The sequence below is a fragment of the Dromiciops gliroides genome, chromosome 2 (genome assembly GCF_019393635.1).
Source record: "Dromiciops gliroides isolate mDroGli1 chromosome 2, mDroGli1.pri, whole genome shotgun sequence".
Classification (NCBI taxonomy): domain Eukaryota; kingdom Metazoa; phylum Chordata; class Mammalia; order Microbiotheria; family Microbiotheriidae; genus Dromiciops; species Dromiciops gliroides.
The window spans coordinates 679,981,710-680,008,113 of NC_057862.1; the positions used below are offsets into that span (position 1 = coordinate 679,981,710).

A 26,404-nucleotide genomic window follows, 5' to 3' on the forward strand; every position below is an offset into this window, starting at 1 on the left:
TCCTGTTGGGATGACAATTTCTCTTCCAGCTCTGCCCATGACAATGAGTGTACAATATTGCTTCTATTCAAGGAACAATTAAGCACCTGTTGTATACAGGGCTCCTCAGTGCCCTTGGGGCCTAATGGAAACACTACTAGCTCTGCAGCAAAAGAGTTAAATTGGGACTGTGGCTTTATCACTTTTTGAATTCCTTTCAATCCAACAAGCCTTGACTAAGTGTTCTGGGCACTGGGGACACAAAGGGAAAACCAGAAACGGTCCCTGTGCTCAAGGAACTTACTTTTTGCTGGATTCCCCTTCTGGGGGAATCTTCAACGTGAGAAAATTGATAAAGAAAAGCTATAAGGGGTAGTGAGGTGGCACAGTGGATAGAGCATCAGCTCTGGAGATGTGAGGAGCTGAGTTCAAACTCAGCCTCTGACACTTACTAGCTGTGTGACCCTGGGCAAGTCACTCAACCCCAATTGCCTCCAAAGGAAGGAAGGAAGGAAGGAAGGAGAGAGGGAGGGAGGAAGGAAGGAAGGAGGGAGGGAGGAAGGAAAGGTATAAATAGTGATTTCAAGAGGGAGAATGTGCTAGTAAGGGGGTGATCAGGGAAGACCTGCCCTCTGCTTACTGACCTTGCACAAGTACCTCAGGTCAATTCACGGAGCCTGTTTTCTCATTTATGAAATGGGAATAATAATTTCTACCCTTCCTACCTCAAGTGGCTGGGGAGAGATGATCAGATGGGATAGCTTCTATGAAGTGCTTTTTCAAGTTCTATATAAATTTCAATCACTCACCAAACACTTATTAAGCACCAGTTACGAGCCAGGCACTTTGTTACAAAGTTAAAAGAATAAATAATCTTTGCTTTCAAGGAGTCTACATTCTATCTAATTATATACTAATGTGTGAGGCAAAGAGGTGTGGCAGAGCAGGAGACCTGGAGCCAGCAAGCCCTGAGTTCAAATCCAGCCTCAGGCATTTGCTAGCTTTGTGAGTCATTGGACCTCTGTTTTACTCAGTTTCCACACCTATAAAATGAGGATAATAATAGCACCTGCCTCCCAGGATTGTTATGAAAATTGAGATAACATTTATAAAGTACCATATAAAGGAGAACTATTTGCAGTCATACTATTATTAGGTTAACAACAACAACAATGATACCAACAGCATAATGTAGTGAGTAGATAGAGTTCTGGGTTTGGAACCAAGAAGACCTGGGTTCAAATTTGACCTCAGACACTTACTAGTTGTTTGACTCTGAGCAAGTCATTCCCTGGGCCTTCGTTTGCTTGTCTGTAAAATGGGGGTTGGGGGGGGGGTGGATCAGGTATCCTTCCCAAGTTTGATCCTATAAGCCTCTGTTGGACGTTATAGAAAGGTCGGTCATTAGCATTACAGGCACCTCGACAAAGTGTGCAGAGACCTGGAGTCATGACGACGGAGTTCAAAACCTGCCACAGACTCAATTATTGTGAACCTCTGTCTGCCCCAGTTCCCTCCTCTGTTAAATGGGAATAAAACCAGCCCCTCTCAGGCTTCTTGTGCGGCTCCAGTGAGAGAGTAATTGTAAATAGCTCTTGGCGCGGTGGCACATGGGAGGCGCAATCTAAATGCTTACTCCCTTCCCCCTCCCTCTCCCTTGCTTTGTCATGATGATTCTGGGATCCAATGATCCACGTAGATACAGCCTGGAACCGTAAGTTCAGAGCTGGAAAGGGCCTTGGGGGTCAGCTGGTCCCACCCACTCATTTCCTAGACAGGGAAACAAAGGTCGGGAGGAAAAAGGTGACTAGTCCAGAGTCACTCAGGGAGAAAGTGAAGGGCTAGGATTGGAAGCCAGGTGTTCCTGCTCCAAATCCAGTGAGCCCCACTCCCTCCCAGGAGTGAGGCTGGGTGATTTCCAGCCCTTGGGATCTGCCACCAATTATTCCGATCAACAACACAAATGACCTAAAAGGTGTGGACCCAAAACTGAAGTTTGAAGGAGGGAGGGGTCCTTTCTGGTGGAGGAGGGTCCTGGGGGAGGGGGTCTGTGAGCTGGTCCCTGAAAGGGGGGGGGGTGGGCGGCGGTCACAGCTGGGAAGAACCCAGGGTCGCTGCAGCTGAGCAGCCTGGCTGAGGGCGAGCTCCATCCCAGACAGGCTGAAGCGGCTCCTGCCCAGGCCTCTCAGCGCTATCCTGGCCCTGCCCCTCCCCCTTGGAGAGGTGGGTTTGGGCAACCAGCAGACCCTGAGGCAGCGGAGGCGCATTCAGAAACCTCCGAAGGGCGGCCGCTGCACAACCCACTAATTAACCGAGCAAAAAACTCTTCTCATCAGCAAAACCCCAGGGAGTGCTCGAAGAATTCTGCCGCAGCTTCCTCCAGGCAGAGGGATGAGGAGAACAGATTCTAGAGCGGGCGGGGCTAAGAAGGGCCTTAGGAAAGAGGATGGCTCAGCGAGAAGGAGCTCAGAACGTGAATGTCGGAACTACGAGGGGCCTTAGAACAGAGATGGTGAGAGATCCAAGAGATGGAAAGCATAGAACAGTCTTAGAAGGTGATGTCAGACCTTAAGGCCTGTCAACCAAGGAGAGAACCTCAGATTTCTTTTCTTTTTCTAGTTACATGTAGAGATAGTTTTCAACATTTTGGGGGGGGGGCAATGAAGGTTAAGTGACTTGCCCACAGTCACACAGCTAGTGTCTGAGGTCACATTTGAACTCAAGTCCTCTTGAATCCAGGGCCGGTGCTTTTATCCACTGCGCTCCTTGCTGCCCCCTCAACATTTGTTTTATAAGATTTTCTAGTTCCAAATTTTTCTCCTGACCTCCTTTCCCTTCCCCCTCCCCAAGACTGCAAGCAATCTGATATAGGTACAATCACATTAACATATTCTGCATGAATTATGTTGTGAAAGAAGAATCAGAACAAAAGGGGAAAACCTCAAAAAAAAAGGTAGAAACAGTAATGGTTCCAATCTGTATTTAGATTCCACAGTTCTTTTTTTCTGGATTTGGAGAGCATTTTCCATCATAAGTACTTTGGAATTATCTTGGACTATTGTATTGCTGAGAAGAGTTAAGTCTATCACAATTGATCACCACACAATGTTGTTGATACTGTGTACCATGGAGAACCTCAGATTTCATGTAGACCAGCCACCTCACTTTGCAGATGGAAAACCTGAGGTTTAGAGAGAATCGAGTTGCTTCAGCTAATTTGTTGTAGGCTTTGGACTAAAAAAACGTTGTCTATTGCCTCCCATAGCAGAGGACCTTCCCTCCCCCCAGCTGTTTCCCTGCCATTTGAAAACAGACAAATAAATAAATTCTTTTGGTTTAGGAAGTTGGGGAGGGGAGGGCTGTTATTTTAATTTCTCTGAAAGTCATAATCCAAGCTACCAGATGGCTAGGTTGGGCTAGAGCCTGTCCCTTTTATTATTATTATTTTTTCTTGTACAATCAGTGTGTGAACAGCCATCCCCCGACTTTGGCTGGGTATCAAGCGACCCAAGACATATAGAGTAAATGTGTCCATCAGCCTGGTGGAAGTCAGGGGATGGGGAAGTTTATAAATGTGTGGCCAAGGCTGGCTCAAGAGATAGGAGGTTTAAGAAGCTCCCATCGGGCTCCCGGACTTTTAACAAAATGTCATCTACAAAGAAAACAGAGCTGGCAGCCCAGCGTTGTGGAAAGACCCTGGAGCTGGGAGTCAAGGCACTGGAAATCTAATCTCTGATCTGTCACTGACTAGCTGTGAGACCTTTAGCAAACCCCTGTGATTCTTTGAGATTCAAGAGACTCATAAATTGAGAGGTGAAAGGCACCTAAGAAGCTGTTTGGTCTAAGTCCTTCCTTTTTAAAAAGAGGAAATTAGGGCAGTGAATGGAGCAGTAGCCCCGGAGGCAGGAGGACCTGAGTTCAAAGGTGACTTCAGACACTACCTGTGTGACCCTGGGCAAGTCACTGTACCCTGATTGCCTCTCCCCTAAAATAAAATAAAAATGAAGAAATTGCTTTGCCCAGGATCCCACTGCTCATAAGCTTCAGAGGTGAGAGCTAAAACTGACTCCTAGTCCAGGACTCTAGCCATTCTACCACACAGCCTCTTCCTGTGTCCTCACCTGTAAAATGGGCTCTGAGGGACCTCCCCAGTCAGACATTGGATGTTTTAGGCAGCTAGATGATGCAGTGGATAGAATGGTCAGAATGCTGGGAAACTTGAATTCAATTCTTCCTTAGATACTTACTTCCATGGGACCCTGGGCAAGTCACATCATTTCTTTTGGCCTCAATTTCTTCATCTGTAAAATGGGGATAATGACAGTATCCGAGTCCCAGGGTTGTTGTGAATATGAAATGAGATTCTCTCGTGTAAAGTGCTTCGTACAGGGTGTGATACCTACTAAGCGCTACATTCATTGTTATTATGAACCTCTCCATTCCTTAGACCATTCTAAATCTCTGGGCTCTACAACAGATGTTAATCCCTACTAATAGAAGGAGGCCTCCCTGATAGCGAAACCATAGGGGAGAAAAGATGTATGCATGGGGGTGGGGAACCCTGTGCTGGGTGTTGTGGCTGTGGAGTCAACAAGTCATGAAGCATTTATTAGGCACCTGCTGTGTGCCTGTCACTGTGCTGAGTGCTGGGGATACAAAGAAAGGCAAAATACAGTCCCTGCCCTCCAGGGCTTCCAATCCAACACCACTAGGTGCAAACAGGCTCTGGACTGGGTAAGCTGGAGATGAGGAAACAGGCTTTGCAAAGGGAAATGGTTTGCTTGTGGTCATAAAGCTATTAGGGCTCAGAGGGGAGAGGGCTGGCCTCTGGAAAGCTCCTGTCCCTCCCTGCTTCTCCTCCTGCCTCCAGGACTGCTTCCTCAGCTCCTCTGCCTTCCCATCATCCATATCACACACCTCAACTTCACCGAGATGGAGTCTGTGAGCCTCTGTCCAAGTCTCTCCTTGTTCTACATCATCTCCCCTGATAGTCTTATCTGCTCCCACCATTCAAGTGTCATATCTATGTGGATGGTGCCCAAGTGTGCACACACCGAGCTAATCTCTCTTCTGAGCTCCAGGCCCTTCCTCGTCCCTGGCTTCTCCCTAGATTTTGCCAAGAAGGCCCCTAGATATTCAAAGTCACGTGGTGATTCCGTGTCCAGCGTGGACCAGGGACACAGCTATAGGTTTACCAAGTAGCACAGGCAGCCTAAAAGTAGCGGGGTTCTTCTGGAGTCGGCCCATCTGGATTTGGGGAAATGAGTCTAGGAAAGGGGGAGAGGCAAAGACCAAACTGGGGGAGATGTGCTTTGATGGAGCTATAACCAGGGGGAAGATGTAGCTGCTCTCCCAACAGGGATGTCCACAAGGTCTCTAGTTAGAGAAATGTGCTTAGCTTGAGCTGTAGAGGCCACAAGGAAAGAAGGCCGGATTGGCATTTGGGGGATCAGGGCACAGAAGTCTCTCTGGAGCTTGCCATATTCCACCCGGAACTAAATCAATGATTCTGCGTGATGCATTTCCAACTGTGCCCTCATTGTGCCACATGTACCCCAGTCAGCCTCCTCCCCTGGCCTCTCTTTCCCCTTACCCCCAACCTGGGACTCTGCCTCTCTGAGAGGAGAGCTTTCCTGTCCTGCCTGGGACCAGGCTCTGGGCTACTTCCCAGGCACCCCCATGGTAGGCTGCTGTGAGAGCCCCTCCTTCCGCCCCAGCTCCCAGCTTCCCATGGTGTGTTTGCTTCCCCACTAGAATGGGAACATCTTGAGAAAAAGATTGCATCCCTAGCTCTCAGCTGGGACTAGCATATAGTAATGAGTGCTTAATAAATATTCTCTCTCTTTCTTTCTCTCTGTCCCTCCTTCTTTCCTTCCCTCCCTCCCTCCCTCTCTTTCTACCCTCCTCTCTTATCTATCTATGTTCTTGTGAGCCACACACTAATGAACCTGTATTTTATCCATCTGTCAGTCTATCCATCCATCTTCTGTCTGTCTGTCCATCCATCTATATGGGCAGCTAAGTAGATCAATGGATAGAGTGTCAGGCCTGGAGTCAGGAAGATCTGAGTTGAAATCCAGCCTAAGATACTTCCTAGCTGTGTGACCTTGGGCAAGTCACCGAACTGTTTGCCTCAGTTTCTCCATTTGTAAAAGGACCTGGAAAAGGAAATGGCAAACTACTCCAGTATCTTTGTCAGACACAGTTCAAAATTAAAAAACAACAATGCCTGTCTGTCTGTCTGTCTGTCTGTCTGCATTCGTTCATCCATCGCTCTCTCTTAGCATGTACTCCAGGTTCTTCCAACTTTAAATCTATGCTTCTATGAGCAGAGGTTCATAGGCTCACACTCCTAGAGCTGGATGCTTGGGGGTACAATGTAATTTGACCATGCTTGCGTTCCTTACACAGTACACGTCTCACATTGTACTAGGCCCTGGGAGTACAGACAAAGGAATCTGTTCTTGGCCTCACTGAGCTTTCCTTCTACTCGGAAAAACAACCTATTCACAGATCACTCATTTTGTTTTCACCAATACTCAGAATATGTGCAAAGTCTAGGAGGTGGATTAGGATGGAAGTGTGCTAGTGAGCAATGGGGTGCGGCCACTCCTCACTATATCTGATTAGGGAGTGCCGCCATTACTGCTAACCTTCTTATCAGCCCTGGGAGTAATGTGCTGAGGGTGATCTTTCTGGTCATTTTATTGTGTTTGGAGTTTGAATCTGCTTTCCTGTGTAGCCTTGGGTAAAGCACTCAATCTTTCTGAGTTTCCGTTCCCTGGATGAGCACAGGCTCAATGTCCAGGAACTTTGCATCAGAGCCTGGCAGGAACAGCAAGTCATAGTGCATGGTTCTGCCTTCCCAGCCATGTGTGAGGCTGCTTCTGATCGGCTCCTTGGAAGTAGCTACATCTCCTGGTCTTGGGACCTGGCAGGGGGAAGCCAGCGAAGTCTTTCCCCTTTCCCCTGCTTGCATAGCACAGCTAGGGGCTTCTCCCTTCCTGTTTGGTAATGAGGCAGGAGTGCAGAGGAAGCAGCCAAGAATCTAGGTTAGCAAACTGCCTTGGGTTCCAGCTTGTGCCCCGCAAACCAGAATAAATACCAATGTCAATAATAGCTGATATTCACGTGGCACTTTAATGTCTACAAAGCATTTTGGGGCTCTTCCTCCCATCTGATCCCTAAATAGAGACAAGCATTATTGCCTATCTTGGTAACTCCAGTTCTTAAGACAGTGTCTGACACACAGGAAACACTTAAGATTGACTGATAGCAACCCAGTGAGATCAGTGCCATAATTATCTATGGTTTTTTTAGTCATAAAAGTATTTATTATTTTCCTAGTTACATGTAGTGATAGTTTTCAATATTCATTTTTATAAGATTTTGAGTTCCAAATTTTTCTCCCTTCTTCCTTTCCTTTTCCCCTCCCTAAGACAGAAAGCAATCTGATATAGGTTATATATGTACAATCACATTAAACATATTTCTGCATTACTCATGTTGTGAAAGAAGAATCACAACAAAAGGGGAAAACCTCAAAAAAGAAAAACAAACAAAAAAAGTAGAAACAGTATGCTTCAATCTGTATTCAGATTCCACAGTTTTTCTTTTCTGGATGTGGATAACATTTTCCATCATGAATCCTTTGGAATTGTCTTGGATCATTGTATTGCTGAGAAGAGCTAAGTCTATCACAGTTCATCACACAATGTTGCTGTTACTGTGTACAACATTCTCCTGGTTCTGCTCATTTCACTTAGCATCAGTCCATTTAAGTCTTTGCAGGTTTTTCTGAAAGTATTTCTTATAGCACAATAGTATTCTATTACATTAATTTACCACAAACTTGTTCAGCCGTTCCCCAATGGATGGGCATCCCCTCCTTTTCCAATTCTTTGTGACCACAAAGAGAGCTGCTATAATATTTTTGTACATGTGTGTCCTTTTCCCTTTTTTATGATCTCTTTGGGATATAGACCCTAGTAATGGTATTACTGGGTCAAAGGGTATGCACAGCCCATAGCCCGTTTGCTCTCCACAATGGTTGGATGGGTTCACAACTCCATCAACAATGCATTAGTGTTCCAATTTTTCCATAGCTTCTCCAACATTTATTATTTTCCTCTTTGTCAAATTAGCCAATCTGATAGATGTGAGGTAGTACCTCAGAGTTGTTTTAATTGTATTTCTCTGATCAATAGTGATTTAGAGTATTTTTTTCATATGACAATAGATAGCTTTGATTTCTTCATCTGAAAACTGGCCTGCTCATATCCTTTGACCATTTCTCAATTGGGGAATGACTTGCATTCTTATAAATTTGATTTAGTTCCCTATGTATTTTAGAAATGAGGCCTTTATCAGAAACACTGGCTGTAAAAATTGTTTCCCAGTTTTCTGCTTTCCTTCTAATCTTGGCTGTATTGCTTCTGTTGTATAAAACCTTTTTAATTTGTTTTTTGTTTTTTGGTTTTTTTTAGTGAGGCAATGGGGTTAAGTGACTTGCCCAGGGTCACACAGCTAGTAAGTGTTAAGTGTCTGAGGCTGGATTGAACTCAGGTACTACTGACACCAGGGCTGGTGCTCTATCCATTGCACCACCTAGCTGCCCCACCTTTTAAATTTAATATATTCAAAATGATCCATTTGCATTGCATAATATTCTCATTTGGTCATAAATTCTTCTCCTCTCCATAGATCTGAGAAGAAAACTATTCCTTCCTCTCCTAATTACCTACAGTATCATCCTTTATGTCTAAATCATGTACCCATTTTGACCTTATTTTGGTATATGGTGTAAGATGTTGCTCCATGCCCAGTTTTGCCATACTATCTTCCAGTTTTCTCAGCAGTTTTTTGTCAAGTGGTGAATTCTTATCCCAGAAACTGGAGTCTTTTGATTTATCAAAGAGTAGATAATTTATAGTCATTTACTACTGTATCACCTGTGGCCTAACCATTCCATTAACCCACTACTTTATTTCTTAGCCAGTACCAAATAGTTTTGATGACTGGATGCTTTATAGTATAGCTTCAGCTTTGGAATGACTATCCCACCTTCCTGTGCATTTTTTGTCATTAGTTCCCTTGATGTTCTTGACCTTTCTTTCTCCCAGATGAATTTTGGTTATTATTTTTCTAGCTCTATAAAATAATTTTTAGGTAGTCTGATTGGTATGGCACTGAGTAAGTAGATTAATTAGGTAGAATTGTCCTTTTTATTGTATTACCTTGGCCTAGTCATGAGCAATTGATATTTTCCCAATGACTTAGATCTGATTTTATTTGTGTGAAAAGTATTTTGTAATTGTGTTAAATGGAATTCTCTATCTCTTGCTGCTGAGCTTTGATTTATGTGGATTTATTTTACATCCTGCAACTTTCTAAGTTTGTTGTTTTAAGTAGTTTTTTAATTGATTCTCTAGGATTCTCTAAGTATACCATCATATCATCTGCAAAGAGTGATAGTTTTGTTTCCCTCCTTGCCTATTCTAATTCCTTCAATTCCTTTTCTTCTCTTATTGCTAAGCTGACATTTCTAGTACAATACTAAATAATAGAGGTGGTAATTGACATCCCTGTTTTTACCCCTGATCTTACTGGGAAGGCCTCTAACTTATCGCCATTACATATAATGTTTTGCTGATGGTTTTAGGTACATACTGCTAACCATTTTAAGGAAAGCTTCTTTTATTCCTATGCTCTCTAATTTTTTTTTAATTTATTTTGCGGGACAATGAGGGTTTAAGTGACTTGCCCAGGGTCACACAGCTAGTAAGTGTCAAGTGTCTGAGGCCGGATTTGAACTCAGGTTACTCCTGACTCCAGGGCCTGTGCTTTATCCACTGCACAACCTAGCTGCCCCCTCTAAATGGTTTATAATAGGAATGAGTGTTGTATTTTGTAAAAAGCTTTTTCTGCATCTATTGAGATAATCATATTGATTTTGAATAGTTTTGTTATTGATGTAGTCGATTATGTTGACAGTTTTCCTAACGTTGAACCAGCCCTGCATCCTGGTGTAAATCCTACCTGGTCATAGTTTATTATCCTGGTGATAAATGCTGTAATCTCCTTGCTAATATTTATTTAAAATTTTTGCATTGACATTATTAGCAAAATTGGTCTATAATTTCTTTGCTCTCTGTTTTGGCTCTGCCTACTTTAGGTATCAACACCATATTTGTGTCATAAAAGGCAAGAGGCAAGAGGCCTGTGTCAGAAAATTTGGTAGAACTCCTTCTTTACCTAGTTTTCCAAATACTTTAAATAGATTGGAATTAATTGTTCTTTAAATATCTGGTAGAAATTCACTTGTAAAACATCTAGTCTGAGATTTTTTCTTAGGGAGTTCATTAATGGCTTGTTCAATGTCTTTTTCCTAAAATGGGGCTATTCAGATATTTTATTTCTTCTGTTAATCTGGCAATTTTTATTTTTGTAAATATTCATTCATTTCATTTAGATTGCCAAATTTATTGGCATACAGTTGGGCTAAATAGTTCCAATTATGCTTTAATTTCCACTTCATTGTGGTAAATTCCCCCCTTTCATTTTTGTTTGTTTGTTTCTTTTTTTTAAATCAAATTAACCAAAGGTTTATCTATTTTATTTTTTTCCTCATAAAATCAGTTCTTAATTTATTTCTTAATTTTATAGTTTTTCTTACTCGCAATTTTATATCTCTCTCCTTTAATTTTCAGGATTTCTAATTAAATTATTTGATTATGTTTATAGATGAGAAACTGAGTCTCAGAAAGGGCGAAATAACAAGATCATTGGGAGCATAGCTCTGACTTGGAAGGGACCTCAAGGCTCATCTAATCCAACCCCTTCATTTTTACAGATGAGGGAACTAAGGCCCAAGGCGGTAAAGGGACTTGCCCAAGGCCACACAGGCAGGCAGCAGAGCTGGGATTTGAACCTAGGGCCTGGCCCTTCCCCATTGAACCATGACCATGATGGGATGTAGCCTCTTCAGAGCTGAAATGCTGGATGGGAAACAGCTGAAAAAAGAGGCCACTGAGATAGAGGCAAGAGGCCTGGCTCAGGTTCAAATGATTGTTGTTAACTGTATGACCTTTGGCAGGTGGCAGCTCATTTTTCTTCCTGGGGCCCTGTGGGGTCAGAATGGAGGCGATGGGTTAAATAGTTCCTTCCAGGTCTAAAATTCTCTGAATCAGGATCTATAAACTAGGGGATACTTAGACTGGAAAAGACATGACATATACATGTGACACCACACACATCATGAAACCACACAGGTGACCTATATATGGCATGTTATATGACATACAAATTGACACAGTACATGACATGAAACTGTATATGTGACATGATATGATATGGCATGACATTATGACACACTGAATCATACACAGTGTGACATAACGCCATTCGATATGATATATGCACAATATGATGATATGACATGATGATACATGATGTGATATATAACAAGAAATCATGATATGACATGATATGATAGGGGACCCGTGACAGCTGACTTCATGCATCTGAGGTACTACCATGTGGAAGAGGGATTGGCTTTCCCCTAGAGCTCCAAGGACAGAACTGATGGGCAACAGGGAGGCAGAGCTGAACTCATTATGAGGGGCAACTTCTCAACAATTAGATGAGGCCAGTAATGGGATGGATCACTTTGTGAGGTAGTGACTTTCCCATCCCTTGGAAGTGTTCAAGCAGAGGCTTACCAACCATGGCTCAGAATTGCTGTAGAAGTAGGGTCCATTGACCATTTAGGGCCCTTCCACCTGGAATTCAGGGGAAAGAGATACAGGATAGTGCCTGGCTCCTTGGATTTACCTAGAGACCTGGGTTTGAATCCAGCCTCAGACAGCATCATGGGAGCAGGGCAAGTGACCCAAGCTCCTACATCCTCCATTCCTCATCAGGTACTCCATAGAGGTAGTTTGGAAGCACAGTGGATAGAGCACTGGGCCTGGAGTCAGGAAGTCTTGTGTTCAAATCCAGTATCAGACACTTACTTGCTAGCTGTGTGATACCCAGCCAGTCACTTCACTGCTGCCTCATCTGTAAACTGAGAACAATAACAGCTCTGATCTCAAAGGGTTATTGTGAAGATCAGGAGAGATGTTTGTGAAGTGTTAGAACAGTGCCTGGTACACGGATCAGGCAGCACAAATATGTGGCCTTAATGGGAGAAGAGCCATGGGGCAGGGGAGACACTGCAGGCTTCCTGTGGGAGGTGGCCCCTGTGTGGCTCTCTGAAGGATGTTAGGGATCCTAGGAGGATCCAGAGGGCCCAGAGATGGGAAACAGAGCTGTGAAGGGGAGGCAACAAAGAGCTGAACCTGGATTCGAATCCTATTTCTGAGGTTTACCACCCCTGTAACACTGGGCAAGCACTGAATTCTCTGGGCCTCGGTTTACTTCTCTGTGATCTGAGGGGCCTTTGAAGGAGGTCTCTTTTCAGCTCTCCATAGTGATCCTCTGTGAGGCCAGTTTAGCTGGATTAGCAAAAGGGGAGCAGGGTTAGAAGGTGGGGAAGTTGGGCTGGAGTCTTAGTGTGAAGGGCTTTTAGAATGCCAAGAGGGAGCAGTTTGTGTTTTACCCTGGGGCACCACTGGGGTTCTTGAGCTGGGGAGAAGCAGGATCAGATACATGCTTGAGGATAATCCACTTTGGCAACAGTGTGGAGGGTGCTTTGGATGGAGGGGAGATTGGCGGCAGGAAAAACCAATTAGGAGCCTATTGTAAACCCTCTTAGACAGTGATGAGGCCCTGGGCTTAAGTGAAGGGGACCCATGATTTTTGTGGAGGCAGAGTTGGCATGGCTTAACAACTGAATATTTGACAATGTCCGGGAGGAGAGAGCAGAAGACCTGGCCCCGAGGGTTGTAAACTGGGGGGAATGGAAGAATTATTAATTCTGTTTTGGAAATGGTTGAGATTGAGTACCTATGGGACACCCTGTTTATATACAATAGGCAGGTGGTCATGTGTCATTGGAATTCAGGAGAGGGACAGAAAGAGAGATAGAGAGAAACAGGAGACAGAGAGACACACACACACAGAAACCAAGATGGAGAGAGAGACACAGAGGGAAGGGAGGGAGGGCTGAGAAAGAAGGGATGGAGGGAAAGGGAGAGAGAGAGAGGGAGGAAAGGAGAAAAAGAAGGGAAGGAGGAAATGAGAGAGAAGGGAGAAATGGGAGTAGGAGAAAGAAGGAAGGAGGGAAAGACACATACAAGGGAGGGAAGGATGAGAAGAAGGGAAGGAAAGAGAAGGGAGGGAAGGAAGGGGAGAGAGGGGGAAAAGATAGAGGCAGGAGCAGGCTTGGCTATATGGACCTGGGAGTCATCCGTATGGAGATAATAGTGAAGGCCGAGGCATCTGATGAGACAACCAAGAGGGAAAAATAGTTGTGCAATAGGCTGCTCTTTGGTCCTCCCCCTACCCCTGCTGATGCATCCTCACGAAGCTGCTGACGTCTGACCTTGGCCTCCCTCCTATCAGGCTCTGGTGCCGGCCCCCCCCCCCCCCCTTTGAGATCAAACAGGGACTCCTTGCTTGGTATTTAAAGCTCCTGCCACACTGGCCTCTTCTCCCTCTCCACTTATTACTCACCTCCCCAATTCACCCATCCTGGCCTACTTGGGGTTCTAAATTCCCAGTGCCCCATCTCCCATTTCCCATCTCCTCATCTTTGCTCCTGTTGTTCCTCCAGCCCTAAGATGGTCACGTGACTTACCCAAGGCCATCCAGCAGAACCAGGATTGGAACCCAGCACCCTGGTGACTCCAGAGCCACAGCTCTTTCCACTGCCCAGTACTTCCTCTGTCTTTGAGCTGAGGCTTGAAGGATGGAGGGGAAACGTGGCATTCTGGGCAAATGTCAAAGTAGAAACAACAGCACAGACAGTCAAATTGAGGGTGTGATTGGACAAGTTGTCCAGTGTGCCTAGAACTCTGCATGTGTGAAGAATAATTGGGGGAACAAAGACACCCACTGAGGCTCATTTTACAGATGAGTAAACTGAGGCAGAAGTTAAGTGACTTGCCTGGGATCACCCAGCTAATACGTGTTTGAGGCCACATTTGAAATCAGGGTCCTCATAACTCCAGGATGGGTATTGCTGTTTAGACGAGAGGCTGGAACCCCTGTTGTGGGCCATAAGCAGGCCTCAGAATCTCACATGCCTAGAAGCCCATCTGGGGTGGTGGGGTGCTTTGTACACTGTGACAAGGGTGGGGGGAGAGCAGGTTGCTGCTTGGCTCAGGCCTGGGATGGATGATCTCTAGAATCCTTCCAGCTGTGATTCATTGATTTTCTAGCTTTCCTTATCTGGTGGCCTCCAGAAAGGGAAGGGCATGGGTGTGGTGGCAGGCTTGTAGATAGGGCCTAAGGGACTAAGAATGACAAGCTAATAGGCTTTCTAACTGGAAGGGGCATTAGACCCCCTCTAGTCCATTCCCTGCCTCTTCCCAGGTGCACACTGTGTTAGAACAGCAGAGCTGGACAGGACCACAGAGGTCCTCGACCCTTTTTTACAGAGGGTGATGACATGCCTCTAATCAATAACAAGGGGGCATGTTTCATTTACTTCAATGAGGGTGTCAAGTGCAATATTGGGCTCTGAGACAAAAAGGGAAACAGTCTCTGATCGCAAGTAGCTTAATGCTATTGGGCGACAACAGACACATAATGAGCACAAACAAAATGGATACAGGCTAGATACAATGTAGCCTTCAGAGAGATGGGAGAGGGGGAGATAAGGCTCTTTGAGGAGAGGAGAGAGCATTCCTGTCCTGGGGTTCAGGAAAATCTCCACAGCTGAGTGGAGGATGGATTGGAGCAAAACGTCACCAAAGTGACTTGGGGTTGGAAAACCCTAAGTTCAAATCTGGCCTCAGACACTTATTAGTTATGTGACCCCGGGCAGGTCGATCCACCCTGTTTGCTTCAGTTTCCTCATCTGTCAAATGAGCTGGAGAAAGAAATGGCCAACCACTCCAGTATCTTTGCCAAGAAAAGCCCAAAAGGGGTCACCGAAAGTGGGACACACGACTGAACCACAAGGGACCACCTGCCCTCAGCCTGTGGATGGCTACCATCCTTAGTCCATTCCTAGGCTGCCTGGCACACAGCAGCACTTAATAATCAGCGCTTCTCGGCCAGCTGAGTGACCCACCGAGCACGAGATGCTTACAGCCTGTTCTCCTGGGCTGTAAGGTGCCCACAGCCCCTACCTCACCGGGTTACTGTGAGGCTCAGATGAGATCAAGTGCCCAAAGTGCTTTGCAAACTCTATAGAAATGTCAGCTGCTGGCATGATTCAGGGGCCTAGGTAAGGCTGCAGCTGGCACCTGTCCCGATCTGGATTGCGTTAGGTGGAGTGGAAGGGTGGAAGGAGCGCAGGCCTCGCCGTGGAGAGAGAAATGGAGGAAAGGCGGGGCCACGGATTCGCTTCCCCGGAGGGCAGGGGCTGTCACCGAGCCCCCGACCCGGGCCGGGCGCGGGGGGGAGGGGCTCCATGACCGCATGGGGCTGGCTGCACCGGCGCCTCTCCACGTCCAGAGAACCGTGGCTCATGCAACAGGCCATCCCAGCAACTTTTCTCCAGCCGGGGCCTCTGGAATGCGAAACTGGCTTTGCAAAACCCTCCCCAGCGGGGGGCCGCCCCGCGTGTCGCACCCCGGTCCCTCGCGGGGCCGTGCACGCGCGGCCTTCCAGAAGGAGGGAGAAGGGCACCCCACCCTCCCTCCTCCTCCTCCTCCTCCTCCTCCTCCTGGCGTCCCCTCCCCTCCCCGTGGAGCACCCCGAGCCCGCCGCCGCACCCCTCCCCCCTGCCGCGGCCCCGGCTGCCTGGAAATGTGCATAGGAGCTGTGACGTCACAGAGGAGGCGGGCCCCTGCGGCCGGCCCGCCAATGGGGCGGTGCGGGCCGGCCCTTTCCGGCTCGGGATTGGCGGCGGCCGCTCCTCGGGCCGCGCTCCCTCCCTCCCCGCCATGGCGTCAGGCGCCGCTGCACCCGGAGGTGGGACCCACTTGAAGGAGTGAAGTTTTTTCTCCGCCCGCTCGGCTCCGCTCGCCCTCCTGCTCCCGCGTCTCGGCCCCAGCGGCGGCGGGCGGATGGCGCTGCGCCGCGGCGGCCCCGGCGCGGCGAGCCCGGCTGCGGGGCTGAGGATGGATGGGGACGCCCGCGAGGGCGGCGGCCCCGGTGGCGGTGGCCCGGGCGGCGGCGGCAGCAGCAGCAGCAGCAGCAGCAGCGGTAGCAGCAGCAGCAAGGACGCGGGCGCCGAGGACTACGAGAACCTGCCCACCAGCGCCTCCCTCTCCACGCACATGACAGCTGGGGCCATGGCCGGGATCCTGGAGCACTCCGTCATGTACCCCGTGGACTGCGTGAAGGTGAGGCTCCGCTAGCACGCGTGGGCAGCTGCCCGCCCTGGGGACCATCCCTGAGAGCCGCGGGGCGCCAGGGCTGCGGACGCTGCCAGCCTGCCCGGCTGACCCTGCTGCGAGCCCGCGTGAGCGCGCCGCTGCTCCCGGGGGTCCCATCCCGGGGGGCTTCCCGTTCCGGGGAGCATCCTGTCCCGGCCACGTCCCATCCCGGGGCGGGGTGCGTCCCGTTCGGGCTACGTTCCATCCCGGGGGGGCGTCACGCCCCGGGGGGCAGCGCATCCTGGGTACGTTCCATCCCGGGGGGCGTCCAGCCCCGGGGGCGTTCCATTCCGGGATCGGGGAGGAGCGAACTCGGCAGCCGCCGCCGCCGGGCTAGCTGTGCCCTCCTCCCCGCCCCTCGGAGCCGGGGATGGCGCGCGCCATCTGAGCCCTCTTCCTTGTCCCGGGAGGGCTCGGCCCGCCCCCTCCTCTTGCTCCTCCTCGCCCCCTAGCCCAGAGCAAGCACATTTCTCTCGGGGTGGGTGTGTGCGTTTTGGGGGGAGGAAGAACAGGATTTTACCCGCGAGCGTGGGTCGCTGCCCTTAGCTTGCGTTTCTGCACTCAGGCCCCCTACCCCCTACCTTCTCCTTTTCCCCCTCTGTCCCCCCAAGAGTCATTCCGGTACCCAGGAGGGTTTCAGACTTTTCAACACGTGCTCTTGTGCAGTGGGAGCTTGCATAGGAGAAGGCTGCATCCGCCAGTCCCTTCCTGGTCCGGCGTCAGGCTCTCCCTGCCGGGGAGAAAGGGGGCGGCCGCCCCAGCTTTTATTTTTGCAGAGGGTGCCCAGCTTTGAGCTGTCGAGGAGGGCAGCCTCTTCCAGGACCCGGCAGCTGTCGGCCTGCCCGGGGTCACTTGGCGCCCTGCATAGACCGGGGCCCCTTCATCGCCTCCCTTGCCGAAGATCCCGAGGCAGGCAGTCCCGGGATAGTGAAGATGATAGGGTGGGTGCAAGATTCCAGGTGGGGAACGGGAAGCTGCCGGGATTCCACTCCCTACGGGGAAGAAGGGCCCTGGGAGAGTTGTGGTTTCTTTTCTCCCCCTGGATCATTTAAACAACCACGTGGAGAAAGTGGGAGCCGGGAAGGGCCGCCTGTTGGGATTTCCGGGGGCCTTGCCGAGTCAGGATCCTAGATCTAGCTAGTGTTGGTCCTGTCGCTAAGCAGTTGGGCCCTGGCTTAGCCGTGTGACCTTGGGCAAGTCACTGTTCCGGGCCTTACCACGCCGTCCTCCAAAGCAGGGAAGAAGGGAGTAGATGGTTCTTTAGACCACTCCTGATTAGCCCCTAGAGCTAATGGAGGTCGTGCGAGTCCAATTTTCTTATTTCACAGGTAAGGAGCTGGAGGACCAGAGAGCTAAGTCCCATGCCCAAGGTCATACAGGTGGCCACAGCACTCTGTTCTTTCTCCTGTACCATGCTGCCTCTAAGCACCTGTAACCTACCGGGCACCCCGGGGTGATTAAGAGTTTAGCTACACAACACCACTGCCATCCATGCCTCTTGGAGTGTGCAGAGCCTGGCATGGGGTGAGCTACACCTCCGTGTTTCTGTTGTAGATCATATAAGCATGTTGAGGACAGGAACCAGTCTCATTTCTTTCTGTCCCCAGTACCTGACACACAGTAAGTGCTTGGTGGCTGAACTGATGCCAGCTCCAGGACTTCGCACTTCTAGGCTACCTCAGCATCTGTAGCAGAGTAGTTCTGACCTGGACAGCAGGGATGATGCCCGACCCCTGTCGCATCTCCTCAGTGTCCAGCCGCACAGTTGGGTGCAGCCCTATCTAAGATGTGCTGATTCGGGCTTAGAGCAGATGATTCATAAATGGTTTAAACTGAGGGCAGATACTTCTCACTTCTGCCCACAAGAAAGCCTGGGCCACAGAAGCAAGTTCAAGACCCGTCGCTCCTGCTAAGTGTTTGCTGGGGTGGCTGGGGACATAGAGAGTGGCATTAGAGGTGAGGTGGCCCCAACCTGGCCTTGGGTAAGGTTTTATACACAAGGATCAGAGGGCTAGAGGGGAAGGGACCCTAGGCCAACCTGTTTACAGATGAGGAAATCAAGTGACTTGCCTGCCCAGGGTCACAGCCAAGGAAAATAGCTGAGATGCTAGCCTGGCCCCCCTGGTCCCTTGCTCTCCCCCCACAGCTCCCAGCCTCATTTGTCTCAGAGGATACAGTTTCCCACTTGTTACCCACCAGTCTGTCTATTAGAGCAGAGGGCTGCCAAGGTGTGCTGAGCATGTGGCACCTTATAATTGGGGGCTGGGATCTAAGATTTAGAAGACGTCCTCTGCAGTTAATTGGCCTTGTGTCCTGGGGGGAGAGGGGATGAGATCCTGCCTCTCAGGACCTTAGCCCATCTCCCCAAGAGCTGTAGAATACTGAGTGTGGTCCTCCTTAGGAAGAGGTCTTTCCCATCAACGAAAGTAAAACTTGCCCCTTTGGAGGCTGGACTCCAGGTGCTTGGAAGAAGGCTGAGGGGAACACCCGAGCCCAGGTGGTTATCTGAGTGTGCCTCAGACCTGGAGCCCACACCTAGCTGGCAGGGTGCCCCATCTGCCACGGCCTTGATGCTTCTGCCTAGTCACTGCAGATATCTGTGCCTGGGGTGGGGGGCTTCTAGTCCTTAAAAAAAACAAACTCGTAACTCTCAGGATCTTTTGGGGGGAACCCCACCATGTTTGACTTTGGATGCACCTTCTCTTCTTGCGTCTTACTTGGTTCTTTATTTGGTTGCCTTGTTAATAGCTTTCTGTATGTGTTGGTGTATTTGTATCCAGGTGTTAACTGTGCTTTTTTTTTGGTGGGGCAATGAGGGTTAAGTGACTTGCCCAGGGTCACACAGCTAGTAAGTGTCAAGTGTCTGAGGTCAAATTTGAACTTAGGTCCTCCTGAATCCAGGGCTGGTGCATTATCCACTGTGCCACTTAGCTGCCCCCATAACCGTGTTTTTCAAAGAAGTCTCTGCAGAGGTTTTCAGGACCCCCGCCCCAACAGCTGATGGGGAGTCAGGAGCACCGGATTCTAATCCCACCACTGCCCGGATCCCAGTGTGTGACCCGGGCAGGGCCAGGTATTTCCTCTCTCTGTAAAGGTTCCTTCACCTTTTAAAATGAGCATGTTGGATGGAGACAGTAATGATGATCATGAATATTTCTGTGGGTGCTTGAGCTTGGCTGCCAAAGAGCTTTTACAAATATGATCTTATTCTGTCCCTGCACAACCCCTGGGAGGCAAATTGTTGCTATTTTTATCCGGTTTTACAGATCAGGAAACTAGTCCCACAGAGGGGTAAAGACTTGCCCAGGGCCACTCAGCAGGGGAGGGTTTGAGGGACAGTCTGGTTTCTTGTCTCCCTGTCTCCAAGCTGAGGGATCTACTCTGCCCACTGCAGGACTTTGCCTTCAAGCCTCAAGGACTTCTCCCCCGACTTTTTCCCGCTTCCCTAAATGGCCTCCGCTGAATCAGGTGGTGGTGTGATCTGTTGGCTAGAGTTTGGGGCTTGTGACCACATGGTAAATCACTTCCTTTCTGAACCTCAGTTTCCTCGTTGTTAAAGCGATTAGAGGGTTGACTGCTTGCCTGTGAGGTCCCTTCTAGCACTGATTCTCTCTGGTCAGACATGGGCCCCACCTAGGTAACTGTGGAGAAGCCTCTGAGCCTTACCTTCCCCATCTGTAAAGTGGGGACAGATGTAGCTGTCCACCTCAGAGGGTTGTGAGTGAATAGAAATAAAGTGCTATAGAGAAATGCCATATTATTAAGCAGGCTGGTGGGGGTGGGGATGGGGATGGGATGCTGGGCAGTGCCCCACTAGGGGCAGTGGCTGAATTCCTTGTCTAGGTCCCCACGGCCCTTAACTCTCCCCAGGCCCCCTGCTCAGGTTGGGGTGGGGCTTCACCAGGCCCTCCTTCTCCCTGTGCCAGGGTCAGGGGTGTGGGGGTGTGGTGAGCATCTTTGAGGTGTGCCCAGGATTCCTCTGGCCGAGGGGTGTCCAGTTTGGACTGACGGGCCCTGTTGTTCCAAGTCAGGAGGGCAAGAGGGGGAGTGGAGCGAGAATGCCAGGTGGTGGAGGAGGGAAATTCCAACGAGATTAGGCACAGCAGCCAGAGCCCATGCTGGTCCCGGCAGCAGCGAGAGAGGGGCGCAAGCAAGCTTCCAGGACAGTGTTCTCCTGGTCCTTCCTCCTTGCCCAGGACCATCCCACCTGCCTGTCCGGACATGGGGGCTTAATGACGAGCGTCAGGGCAGAGAAAACAGAAGTTTGGGGAGTTCAGAAGCCTGGCCAGCAGTGCCAGCCCTTCATCCCTGCTCCTCATGGGCCCCTGCTCCTGCCTGGCTCTCAGCTTGGCCACCTGTCAAATGAGGGGGTTAGAGTATAGCCTTTAAGGCCCTTCTGTTCTAAGACCTGTGACCCTGTCCAAGCCCCTTCCCTTGTTTGGCTCTCAGTTTCCTCCTTTGTAAATGAGGGGTTGGACCCACTGGCTTCTGAGGTCCCATCCAGCTTCAGATGAGTTCCCATCTGTCCTTTGTCTCCTCTGCTGGATGACGGCAGGAATGGATATCGTTTTCTTTATTCTTTCCTTTTTTTTTTTTTTTTTGGTGGGGCAATGAGGGTTAAGTGACTTCCCAGGGTCACACAGCTAGTAAGTGTCAAGTGTCCGAGGTCAGATTGAATTCAGGTCCTCCTGAATCAGGGCCGGTTCTTTATCCACTGTGCCACCTAGCTACCCCATGTCTGTCTGTCTGTCTGTCTGTCTATCTCTCTCTCTCTCTCTCTTTCTCTCTCTTGGCTACTTGCTCTCAGCACTCAGGAATGCAGGGTGCTTGGGAGGGGAGGGTCAGGAGCATGAGGAAGTCTGGTGCCTGAGGGTAGCAGTGAGAACAGAATCTGACCTGTGGGGTCAGGAAGACCTGGGTGGGAATCCCGCCCTGGATGCTGCCTTGGTACCATTGCGTAAGTCATTTTCACCTTTAAGGAGCCTCATTTGTAAAATAGCGATTATTGTAGTAAATGCCCCCGTTGGTAAGCTGGTAAGGACAACCAGCAGGAAGGGCCATGGAAATAGGTTTGTCCAGTTGTCCCCCTAATGCTCCCCCCCCATTTGACAGATGAAGAAACTGAGGCTTAGGGGAGGGGAAAGAATGACTTGGCCAAAGTCACTTAGGTAAGAAGTAATTGTCTTTGTTATTCCCTCTGTGGAGCTAAGTGTCTAAGGTGTGGGCTTTGGTCCATGCCCTTTGCCTCATCCCACTGCTCTGGAGTCAGTACTGATAAATAATGCCAAGCTTTTGTCCAGGTAAGCCTGAGGTCTTAATCCTTCTCGTCCTTCCAGGGTTCTTCGGCGCCCCTGCAGTAAATAAAGGACAGCAGGAACCAGGCCTCAGATTTCCAGTCCTCAGGGCAAAGTTATACTCATTCTATGTCCTCCCCCCCCTCCAAGGTCTTTTTCTGTTACTTAAAGGGAATCTCAAGATAGGAGGGGATCTTAATGTGATGACTGAGTCTGTTCCTCCTCATATTACAAGACAGGAAACTGAGGCCCAGAAGGTGCATATTATAGGATTATAACACTGCTCGAGGGTCATCCATCTAACCCCCTTGTTTTGTAGGAAGCTGAACCCCCCAGAGCGCTTGTGAAGTCAAGTTGTGTTAGCAGTAATGGCGAGGAGGAGTGCCCAGGTCTCCTGACTCTCAGTGCATATATCATTCCATTATTAATGCAACAAGGAGTGTAGCTTCCTGGTTCAGTGATCGAGGAGCTGCCCTTTTCCATAACTTAATCACATGCCACAGGCCTAGAGTAGGAGGGGACCTTTAAGGGCCGGGGAGACTGACCCCTTGGTTTTGTTGTCTGTTTACTCTTTTTTTTTTTTTGCTGGGGCAATGAGGGTCAAGTTGACTTGCCCAGGGTCACACAGCTAGTATCAAGTATCCTAAGGTTGGATTTGAACTCAGGTCCTTCTGAATCCAGGGCCGGTGCTTTATCCACTGTGCCACCTAGCTGCCCCCCGGCCTGTTTACTCTTGATAACCTGTTCGTGACTTTGGTGAGGAAGCAGAGAACCTTTCTGGCTGGCTCTTTTGACACTTGGGGTGTCCCTAAGATCAGAGATTTAGGGCAGCTGGTCAGTCTTAACCTTTCCTCTTCTGACTGGTGAGGGAATATCGGTGACTTGGCCAAGGTCACAACCACTAGCTTTGACTCCAGATCCAGGACAGGGAGGGTGTGGTGGAACTGGGAGCAAGAGGGAGAATTTAAACCTGACTCAGCTGGTGCCAAGAGCAAACGGGCTCGATGAGCAGGAAGGAGAGGTAGTGGTGCTGCTAGGGTAAGTCAGTGTACTGTGTGCGCAAGGATCAGGAAGGAAGGCTGTTAGTAAATAGGCTGTGTGTATTCATACTTCTTTAGGCCGTACCCGAACACTGAAGGCTCTTGGGGGATCACTGGGTAACCAATCATTTAGTCTGATAGCCTGATGTTTGAAAAGTGAGATTTGTTGATTCCCTTTGCTCTTTGGAGAGGCAGTCATGGTGAGGGGGGCTGGTCTTAGGAAGACATCTGTCTTGGTGAGCCTGGGCAAGCTCCTGGTGGCCAGGACCACGGACCATTAGGGTGCAGAGGAGGTGCTGACCTGCATCCATAGAAGGACTTTCTTCACCTGGAAGTTCCGAATGCCAGTGACTTCCCCAGCATCCTAACTGAACCCCTCCCCTAGTAAGGAAGAAAAGTAGCTGTGCCCAATCCAGTTTCTTTGGTCTGAAAGAGTGTGCAGTGTTCTGTCCCCCGGTTTCAACCCGTCTGCCCAGAGAAGAGAGGCCCACACTTCCTCATCTCGTTCTCAGCCTGATAATGATTTTTCCTTGGAGCACAGCTCCCCCTTTAGGGCTCTTTACCTCAGTCAGGTAAAGAGGATGCCACTCTCCAGGGGACGCTGCTCCCTTCATTTGGCATTCATCCAGACCAGCCTTCCCACAATGCCTTGTATTCCTTGCTACATAGCCCTAGCCCATTATGGTCACATGCTACACTTGGTTTGGGCCAGTCTCCAGTTGGTGCTCACTTTGTTACCAGTTCTTGGCAACTCTTCTCTCCCCCCCAGTAAATATATGTGTAAGTGCTACCCCCCTCCAGCAGAGTGGAAGCTCTTTGGGGGTAGGAACAGATGCTTTTTTTTTTTTTTTGGTCTGTGTACCTGGCCCCTAGCACCTGGAACCTAGCACGGTTCCTGGCACCTAGTAGGCATTTCAGAAATGCTTTGTCGATTGACTGAATGGCTTATTTTCCTGACTTTCTTGGGGCATATGCTTATATACTTACATGCATATGAAGATGTGCATATACATACATGCACATATGTATACATGTATACATGCAGTAGCTCAAAAGAAATGAGGTGTGCCAACAAGGCACCCCCACTCCCCATGTTCATGCCCCGGCCTGTGGGCGAGCCTTTGGAGCTTGGACTGGGCTGCTCGGCCAAGGACACACTGCATCCTGAGTGGACACGGTCTTGGTCCCCTCCTAGCATAAAGGACAATAACTACCAGTTTATACAGTCACATACATGTATGTACACCATGTAAATATACATGTGCATGGGGCTGGTCCCTCTTTCTCCATCTTTCTATCTCAGTTAGCCGTGTGATGGCTGGCTCAGATCCAGTTTCTCTCAGAGAATTGGTGGGTGCAACCAGCAGTAATAGGCCTGCTGACCCGGGTGCTAATGATGCTAGTTGTGGGGCCTTACTCCTGGCTTTCTACACAGAGGGCCCTGTGGGGTCCCATCTGCTGATTTCTCCTGCCAGCCCAGGGCCTGCCAATGGCAGGGCCCCTGGGTGGGTGTTAGGTGAGCTTTTCTCTTGGCCCTTTCCCTGATCACCCTTCCTGTTCAGGGAATTAGCCCAGGTGCCAGCCTTTTGTAGGAGGAATGCTGGAGCAGCTGGCCCTGGCTGACATCTCCAGGTTTAATGAAGAGGCTACCCAGGACCCTTGCAGACATTTCCGGTGACTGAGTCTATCTCCCTCTCAGGACCTCAGGTGGGGGAAGTGGGGCTCTGATTCTTACTTAGCACCCCTCAAATCCCAGGCCCTCAAGCTTGAAAAGAACCATAGCAGTCATGTGATCTGAAAACCCAAAGCAAAACTCCTATTTAGACCCTGCCCTTTTTTGCTTGGATACCCCATGTGATGGGGAGCTCATTGTTCTACTCCTTCCTAGGATGTGTGTCCACTTTAGGGTGGCTTTACACATCCTTCTCTCCTGTAATGTAAGTATAGACAAATATAACAAATGATAGAAATGCTTCCCAGTAATGGCGATAGAATAATGCAATGTTCTAAAACTTGGCACTCCACAACAACCCTGGGAGGTGGTTACTACAAGCAGTATTGTCTCCATTTTATAGATGAGGAAACTTGAGGATCATAGAGGAAGAGTGACTGACCCTGGGGCACCCAGCTAGTCAGTGGCTGGCACACAGAAGGCGATTAATAAATGCTTGCTGATTAATGGTAAGTGCCATCGCCGAGTCTGTCCCAAAATCCTGCACCCAGGGTGCTCTCACTGAGCCGCACTGCCCTCTAGCCACGTGTCTCTATCCTGGCTCAGGTCTGTCCAGCAGAGAGGAGGCAGAAAGAGCAGCCCCATCTCCTTAGGGGCAGGAGCCCCCCAGAATCACGGCTGAGATGAGGGTGGGGTGGGGGGGGTGTTAGTGGGTGTGTCCCTTGAACAAGCCTTGTGGGGGAAGGGGGCAATTTGGCTTTACTCCTTAGTGAGACTTTAAGTACCTACTATGTGCCAGGCATTGCTATGTGCTGAGGATACTTGACAAACAGGAAACAGCCTATGCCTTCAGGGAGCTTGCTATGAAATGATACTCTTTTCCCTGTGTAAACATTACATTCTTTTCAATGTGTAAACATATAAAGCTGTGAGAAAACTCCCTCTTTGGGGGCCATGAGAGGTTAAAAATGACTTGGCCAGGATCACACAGCCACAGTGTGTCAGAGGCTGGATTTGAACCCAGGACCTCCCTGATAGGGATCTTCTGTCCCTGTCTGACCTTCGGGATCAGAATAATGGATCACAAAGTGGTCAGATTACTCACATTATTCTTGTACATGGTAGTTGGAGGCAGTGGGAGGGTGGACGGGGTTGGGGGGAGGGACCAGCAGCTGAAAGGATCAGGAAAGGCTCTTGTGGGATAATCTGGAGACCTGTAGGTGAAGGGGGATGTTTCAGGCTTATGCAAAAGCAGGAGGGCTGGAGATGGACTGTTTTCTATGAGGAATCATCATAGACTAATGAGGCTGGAATGTGTGCATGAAGTGGGGGAGGGGAGTGACGTGTGAGAAGCCTGGGAAAGTCAGCTGGAGGCAGGTTGTTAAGAACTTGAAATGCCCCAAAGAAGAGTTTATGATTGGTCTACCACTCCCAGGGAGTTGATTCCACACAGTGGTGGAGTGGAGGGGACTTTAGATAGATGACTCTGGTGATTGTGTGGAGGGTGAATGGGAGAAGGGGCAACTTCAGGTTCGTTCTCTCTCTCTCTCTCTCTCTCTCTCTCTCTCTCTCTCTGAAATCCTGTGGCCTCTCTAAATGACATTTTCAGCATCCACCAGTCAAGATTTGAACCTAGGTCTCCTGACTCCCTAGTCCAGTGGTGTCTGGCTTCTTGATGGAACCAGAGGGCTGGGCTCACCACAGCCTGGCCCCTTTCCCTGAAAAATGATGATTTTTTTTTTTGTGGGGCCATGGGGGTTAAGTGACTTGCCCAGGGTCACACAGCTAGTAAGTGTCAAAGTGTCTGAGGCCAGATTTGAATTCTGGTACTCCTGAATCCAGGGCCGGTGCTTTATCCACTGTGCCTTCCCAGCTCTTTCCAGCTAGCTATCCCTTGTAAGGGAAAAACTCAGAGAAGCATTTGGTGAAAACCAATGAGGATCCATTGAGTCTGACAATCAATATATACAGTATTCCACACCCAGG

The 26,404-nt window shown here is 49.2% G+C and overlaps 1 protein-coding gene across 2 annotated transcripts in view; it reads left to right on the top strand.

The window, feature by feature from the left end:
* The first annotated feature begins 1,609 nt into the window (after positions 1-1,609).
* Positions 1,610-26,404, top strand: part of SLC25A37 (solute carrier family 25 member 37) — a 63,024-nt gene continuing 38,229 nt past the window's right edge. The window contains exon 1 of one of the 2 annotated variants that reach the window (XM_043982984.1): positions 1,610-1,693. Coding sequence is in view for 1 of the 2 variants with exons in the window: in XM_043982983.1 (XP_043838918.1) it covers positions 16,101-16,379 (279 nt within the window). In the remaining variant the exon portion in view is untranslated. Of the gene's footprint in view, positions 1,694-15,992; positions 16,380-26,404 lie in introns of those variants that run through there. The other variant, XM_043982983.1, reaches the window with a different exon arrangement.